This window comes from Saccostrea echinata, unplaced genomic scaffold (genome assembly GCF_033153115.1).
Source record: "Saccostrea echinata isolate AGI-Se365-2 ecotype Australia unplaced genomic scaffold, CSIRO_AGI_Sech_v1 ptg000041l, whole genome shotgun sequence".
Lineage (NCBI taxonomy): Eukaryota > Metazoa > Mollusca > Bivalvia > Ostreida > Ostreidae > Saccostrea > Saccostrea echinata.
In genome coordinates this window covers 2,184,974-2,193,168 of record NW_026889790.1, presented here as the reverse complement: position 1 = coordinate 2,193,168, position 8,195 = coordinate 2,184,974, and the positions used below count along the sequence as shown (strand labels likewise).

The 8,195-nt window shown below is 37.2% G+C and overlaps 1 protein-coding gene across 1 annotated transcript; it reads right to left on the bottom strand.

Annotated features, from left to right (window-relative positions):
- Positions 1–1,092: 1,092 nt before the first annotated feature.
- Positions 1,093–2,394, bottom strand: LOC133200837 (uncharacterized). Its single transcript, XM_061336653.1, has one exon. It carries the CDS (start codon positions 2,392–2,394, stop codon positions 1,093–1,095), a length of 1,302 nt encoding a protein of 433 aa, XP_061192637.1.
- Positions 2,395–8,195: the final 5,801 nt, after the last annotated feature.

Here is an 8,195-nt window from a genome sequence, read left to right as displayed (position 1 = left end):
GTAACTTTCCTGAAATAATTTAAAATGTCCAGTTATCCAAGGGTCACAGCACAAACAAGACTAAAATGTTACAGGTTGGCTTGGTGGTTATCGTGTATGTCTCACTCACAAATCTGCTGGACTGGATAGAATTAGTTGGATTCAGTTATAGCACAAACCACTTATGGATTTCTTCCATTATTTTAACCAAAGAATGATTTTTGCGGAGATTCCCATAGAAAAGTATTGTTTGGTAAGTTTCTCTACCCTATTAATGATGAATCTGTGCAATGGACACTATGTTCAGCTAAAGTCTACACCTAATTCCCATTTATTCTTAAGCTTTACTTTCCCTTGTTTCAAATATTTTTCCTAAAGTACTGCTGGATTTTATTTGACTTTGGATGTCCTGTATTCTCATAAGTGTGGCGGTCTGTATCACATGCCTTGGATACTGGTTAAGAGATTGTCTATAGGAGTAGAGAGCCGCCTCAAGGTTCCCCGAGATCTGTTGACAGATTCCAAGTATCTCCCATGATATGTCTCTGTATGGGTGAGGTATGAATACGCCCTGGTCTCTGTGTACCAGGATCTCAAGGTCATTTAGCGCTACTGGTAATCTATTTATGTCAATGTGTTTGTAACACAAAATTTCTAACATATGTAACATAACAAATGGTGGAATGGTTAACATGTGCCATTTGCTTTTCAAACTAGTTTGTTGTTCTATCAACAAGTCATCAATGTAACATACATCATTACGAAGCTTAATATCCCATGCCACAGCTTCTCGTAACTTTTTAAGCCAAGACTTTCCCCCCATAGCCTCAGTGTACTTCTCCGAGTTTACGTATATATAGTATATAACAACCAAGGCTTTGAAAATCGTACCTTTGTTACCTGTAAAATACGCAAGGCTTCGGAGTACCTAAATATTTTGCAGTAAAACATTGCAATGTACAACATATCTGAAATAGATCCTAATTTAACTGCCATTTTCAGCAGGTTGCATATTCGTTCATTTGTAATGTAAATTCCTCTTGTTGAACCAGAGTGAAGGCGGGAATTTTGTAAAATAAAGGCCATGTCTTGCAAAACAATGGCAGTAAGGTTTTAAATTGTGAGAAACTGACACTTTGTCAAGTTTGAATTTCTTAAAACACTTATTGCTTTTAAATGCTTCCAACATGTATTTAAGTGTGGAATGCGGTGAAAATTCACGGTTGCAATTTCAGTAAACATTTCAACATCAAAGTTTGTGTCTGGTAGGAGAAGATGTTCATCTACACTGACAAAGCTGCTTGGATTTTGAAGAGCATGTAAAATATTGCATCTTATGGATGGAATATGTTGAAGAGATACATTTCCTTTCTCATACAGACCACAAAGCCTTATAAGTAAGGTTTTCTGCGCATGCCCGTGGATCTTACAGAGAAACATGTTATTTTCTGGAATAAAAAAGTTAGGACAGACCCCATCATACACCCATTTAAGAATCATTTTAAAGCAGATCCAGAAACATTCTAAAAGATTTTGTGGAGACCAGATGGGGACGATGTTTTGCTGGATAACCCAGAAAACTGCTGTTTTCATGTGGTAGGAACAAAGTAGTTTTTCTTCTGTTTCACTGTTTATAACATTTTTCAGGAACAGTTTTAATAAAGCATACGTCAAAAATTGACAATGGTTCATCGAGTATACAAGCTTCTGCTCTGCCAAGGAAAAGGATATCCTCCATTCTTTGTCTTCGTGTACAGATAGCTTGTGTCCAATTGCTACAAAATGACATCCACCTTTAACTATATCTCCTAGAATGTGCGATTCTGGCCAGCTTGAACTTCTAGTAATAAATGAAGAAGCAATAGGTGGCCAAATGTCACATGTCAGGCACTGTGCGGCATCACATTCCACTCCGGCAATCCCATAATTACTGCTACCACACGGACCATGAACGGTAGCGAAAGGGAATACTTTGGAACAAGTTATCTGTCTGTATATAGAGCTAGATATATAATATCTGCTTTCCATTTCGACACATGCAGATATGATTTCTCTCAAGAAACCTCGGTATGATGGCGATAATAACTGCAGTAAAACAAACCCTGGGGGACTCATCTGACACTCAGATAAAATCAGCGTTTTACTGAGTAGGGTATAGTACTTAATCTGACATAAGTTCCATATCACTCTGTGATCTTTTGGGGAGAACATCCAATCCATATCAGACGAGGCAAGTCTGAATCCCTCCTTTCGACTTCCACTCCACATTTCGTAGTTATCCTCCTCCTTGTTTACTTGATTAGTAATACTCTGTCTAATGTCCCATACTTCTCTCCTCATGGATATTTGACGTGAAGTCCCTATGTAATTACACAGTCCCACAAAAACAGCTTCAGATAAATGTGGGGAGTCCATCCTCCTTCAAAGATAAGCAATGTCAAAGAATACTTCATTTGAGATGCCAATAAAGTTTCTTAACAATGTGCTTTTCAGATAAATTTTGTTACTTGTAACTAATATGAAATAAAGATTCATCATATTTTCTTACCTTACACTAAAAAAAAAACACCAAGGAAATGTGAAAAGGCTTCACTCCATACAAAGAACAAGCTATGTTTTAAAACTGGAAAACCTAGTTTAGATTAATAAAGCAAGCCCTTGGCTTCTATTTTCACAGCGAACGCCATTCAGTGCACACTGCACTCAAAGAGATCATATGACTCTTTCTTCCCTTTAAAGAAAGGTATATAAATTGTAACAAAAGAATTCTTGGAATTTTATCATGCCTGTCTTCTTGGAATTATATATATATATATATATATATATATATATATATATATATATATATATATATTCAAGAATAGTTAAAAGATGATGTCACACAGTAAAAATAATCATAAAAGAAAGAGAAAATGCACAGTTTCCAAATTTCATTTAACACAAGCGCTTTCTGGATTTAACAATCCGTCTTCAGGTGTACATACTTTGAACTGATTTGTTTTGCAAAACAAATTAGTTCAAAGTATGTACACCTGAAGATGGATTGTTAAATCCAGAAAGCGCTTGTGTTAAATGAAATTTGGAAACTTGCATTTTCTTTTTATGTCCCCGTAGTCAAAGATTCGGGGGCATATAGCTTTTCCCTGTCCGTCCGTCTGTCTGTCTGTCTGTTTGTCCGCAAAAACTTTAACCTTGCCCATAACTTTTGATTGGTTGGCCCTATGACTTTCATATTTCACATGTGTATTCCTTGTGACAAGACCTTTCTTTGGGTACCATCATATTTGACCTTTTGACCTTGACCTTGGAGTTTGACCCACTTTTGCAATTTTTTTTGAGACCTTAACCTTGGCCATAACTTTTGAACACTTGAAGCCTGGGCTTTCAAACTTCACAAGTGTATTCTTGTGAGAAGGCCTTTCTTTAGATACCAACGTCTTTGACCTTTTGACCTTGACCTTGGAGTTTGACCTACTGTTGAAAAAACTTTAACCTTGGCTATAACTTTGGAACAATTCGAGCTAGGTCTTTCATACTTCACATGTGTACTCCTTATGACAAGACCTTTCTTTGGGTACCATCATATTTGACTTTTGACCTTGACCTTGGAGTTTGACCTACTTCAATTTTGAAAAATTTTAACCTTGGCCATAACTTTTGAACAGTTAGTGCTAGGGTTGTCATACTTCACATATGTATTCCTTGTGAGAAGATCTTTCTTTAGATACCAACAACTTTGACCCTATGACCTTGACCTTGGAGTTTGACCTCCTTTTGAAAAACTTTAACCTTGGCCCTATCTTATGAACAGTTGGTGTTAGGGCTTTCATACTTCACATATGCATTTCTTGTGACAAGACCTTCCTTCAAATACCAACAACTCTGACCCTTTGACCTTGACCTTGAAGTTTAATCTACTTTTGAAAATCTTTAACTTTGGCTATAACTTATGAACGGTTGGAGTTAGAGCTTTCATACTTCACATGTTTATTCCTTGTGACAAGACCTACCTTTGGATACCAACAATTTTTGCATTGACCTTGACCTTGGAGTTTGACCTACTTTTAAATTTTTTTAATATTGGCCATAACATTTGAACGTTTGCTTCTAGGGCTTTCACATTTCACGATCATGTGTATCACTTGTGACAAGAACTTCTCTTGGGCACCATTTGACCTTGACCTTGCCGTTTTACTTAGTTTTAAAAAAACCTTTAACCTTCGCCATAACTTTTCAACAGGATGTACTAGGGCTTTTATATTTCACAGGTATATTCCTCGAGACAAGACCTTTCTTTGGGTACCAACATTTTTGATTCCTTAACCTGGAGTTTGACTTGCATTTAAGAAACTTTAACCTTTGCCATAAGCTGCCATACGGGGGCATCAGTGTTTCACAAACACATCTTGTTCTTTTATGATTAAATATATATATGCCATATAGGAGCAAAAAGGGTATCTACTGGTGTACTGTAACCTTTACCTAAGTTTGCGTAAATTCAAGCCACTTGCAGAGAAAGTGCAAAATTTGTGTCTTGATCATAAACATCAATCAAAAATTGCTAATGAACTGAGAGTTCGTCTACACATTTATCCAAGGTCATTTGAGCAAGATCAAGGTCAATGGTAGAAATCGTGCTCCGCGTATCACTTTGCTCTATCCTTCTGTCTTCAATAATTGAGAGGTGAAAGAAGAATTAGGTCGATTACAGGATCAATTTATATAGTGGTCCAAGCTGACAAAGCAGGTTACAACAAAGTCTTTGTTTGTAAGGCTCATTATTACCAGAACTGGCAGTGGCGGATTTAAGGGGGGTGCACCCCCCCCCCCCCCCAAAAAAAACTGTCAAAGTTAGGGTAAATCATAGTTTCGTTTAGAAAATGTAAAAGTGTCTACTCGGTAGACCTCATTTTAAGCCTACAAAATCTCTAGAATCCTGGACCCACTGGGGGCCTCAAGGCGGCCCCCAGACCCCCTGCCTACTTTTTGCGCCCCCCCCTTCAATTCCTGGATCCGCGCCTGACTGGGATATAATTCTACGTGGTAATCCAAGTTGTACTCATAGTTCCCTCTCTAAGGAGGAAGTTCTTTAAAATCACATGTCATTTTAGAATTTTTCTTTAATATTCCGAACAATCAAATTGAATTTGAATTTATATATCTATACTGGCTTCCTGAACGTAACATAAAATCCTTACAAAGATAGTGGGGTCTTGTAAATGTTCTCTTTACTCTTTAACAGCAGTGAAGGAAATGAAAAAGGTAAAGATAACTAACGGTGATCAATCTAAAAAAAAACCCCACAAACAATACAAATCTGTGAACAGGGCATAAAACACGGACCCCTGGAAATTCCAGAGGTGTGTAGGAGGAGTAAACATCCCCTGTTGATCGGTCAGACCCGCCGTGAGCCCAGTGTATTGATCGGGTAGACGGAATAATCCATATTCAAAATTAGTGTAATAACATAAAGGCCTAATAAATGGTATGAAATATGTCAGTCAAAATACGACCCAATGATAGGAATAGGATGTATATGCTAACAAGGTCATTATAAAGACCTTATATGTCAGTCACAATAATGCAGTGATAGATTGTATTTGCAATCAGAGAATTTGCAACAGGATAACTGATATCAAAGGACTTTTATATTCATATGAAATAATTCATTTTAAAAGATTACTTAGTTAACTGAGAGACATCACAAAGGTTTCTAAAAGGAACACCACATTAATTGCCTGATAATTTGAAGATCTGGCCTCAAATATTTTGTTGAAATTCTTTACAAAAAAATTATGAAAGGTTTTGGCTAGTATATTTTATGACTGCTTCCTGCCTTTAAATTTTCATAACATCTGGGTTACTTTAACAAGAGGCCGAAGGGCCTAAATACTCACCTGAGTATAATGTAACATTGTAAAGAATCCATAGATTGATTGGTTGATTGCTTGATTGTACGTTATTTAACGTTCCTCTCGAGAATTTTTCACTCATATGGAGACGCCACCACTTGCCGGTGGAGGGCTACAAATTTTGACCTATACTCGGCACTTAGGGCCATTGAGCAGTGAGGGATCTTTTTCGTGCCAGAACCTACTGCGACACGGGGCATCGGTTTATACGGTCTCATCCGAAGGACCGGTCTCCACGTCCGGCAGTGGGATTCGAACCCGCGACGTAAGGATTAACTCCTTACTCCGCGACTCTAGAGCGAACGCTCTAACCACTGCGCCACGCGGGCGACAATCCATAGATTGAAGTACAGTGTATAAAATAAAACAAACTATGCTGATAGATAAAGCTATGTTGTCCAAAAGCAAGAGGAATAGGATGATCAGGAATCGGCAAATTAATTAATTAAGTACTAGGTAAAAAATCTTAGAGTTCATCTATTTACTTGCCTGTATTTGCCCCCATTTGTCACTATCCCCATGCTAACTAGACAAAACAATAGTTGTTAAGCACTATAATTAAACCCATTTCATTCCCTCTCACATATGCCTCTCTTGGTCTTCGAAGAACATTTAATGTTCAAAGATGAGTTATTTTGGTCCCATTTTTATTTATTTATTATTAACAAGTCTATCTGACCATTAAAACTATGAAAGTACTTTTTGTATTAAATATCATAAAACTTGTATAATTCTGTTAATCAAATGACATATCAATTGCATTATTTACAGTGACTAATAATCAATAGGTGAATAGCAAAAAGTAATAACTTCTTTCAGTAGAATACAAATTAATAAATTGAACAAGTAGTGCAGAATTTCACAAATCTGGTAAAATACTCTTGCTTATTACAACTTTATACACTCTGTTTGCCTCGTTGATGTCAGGGAGCAGAGAAGAAGGTTTTCAAAAAGGAATTTATTTTTACTATAGATTTAACATAGCCCCACCACAACATCACAGCCCCTGACCCAGGGGCCCAAGAAATTCACAATTTTGGAAGAGGCACCCTTGCTCATCATAAACGTGCAATTACTATGTTTGCTAAATATCCAGTGGTAGAAGATTTTCAAACAAATAATGCATTTTCACTGTATATTCAAAAGAACATTGCCCTAAAACAAAGACCATTGACCAAGGAGTTATGCATTTCAAACTTTTTTTAAAAAAAACTATCCTTGCTTGCTCATTATAACCATCAATTAGTTTAACCATCAATTAGTTTAACTGCTAAATACCCAAGGGCAGAGAAGAAGATTTTCAAAGAAATAATGCACTTTCACTATACATGTATAATCAATAGAGCCCCACCTTAACACCAGAACCACAATTATGGAAGAGACACCCTAGCTCATCATAACTATGCACTTGGTTTGTTTGCTTAATACTCAGGAGCAGATATGAGGAATTTCTAAGAAATTATGCATTTTCACTATATATTCAATAGAGCCCTGCCCTAACAACTGAACTCCTGACCCAGGGGCCATGAAATTCACAATTTAGGAAGAAGCACCCTTGTTCTTCACAGTTTTGCATTTAGTTTGTTTGCCTAATGCCTAGGAGCAGAGAAGAAGACTCTTAAAGAAATAATGCACTTTCACTATATAATCAATTGACACACACCTCCCCCACTGAACTCCTTATCGGGGCCACAAATTACACAATTTTTAGAAAAGCACTATTGGTCATCATAACCATTCACTTAGTATATCTGTAAAATACCCAGGAGCAGAGAAGATTTTCAAAGAAATAATGCACTTTCACTACATACCCCCTCCTGCAGAATCCCTAACCCTGGGGTCACAAATTTCACAATTTTGGAAGAGGCATCCTTGATCATCATAACCATGCATCTAGTTTATCTGTTTATATATAGGGGACAGAAGATGATTTTTAAAGAATTTATGCATTTTCACTGCATGATCACTAGAGCCCCACCCTAGCTCCAGAACCCCTGACCCTGGGGCCATGAATTTCACAATTTTGGTAGAGGACTTGATGCTTATTACAATCATGCCAACAGTTTGACTGCTTGATGTCCAGGAGTAAAGAAGATCTTTAAATAGCAGTAATTTTGATGGTCTTAGCCCAACCCTAAGGCCCGGGGAGGGGGGGAGGGGCGAAGGACCATGAAATTCACAATTTTTGTACTCCTTCACCCATTGATGCCATTTGCTAAAATTGGTTGAAATTGGTTTAGTGGTTCAAGAGACGAAGCTGAAAATGTTCAGAAGTTTATGACCGACTCACAACGCATATCGCAA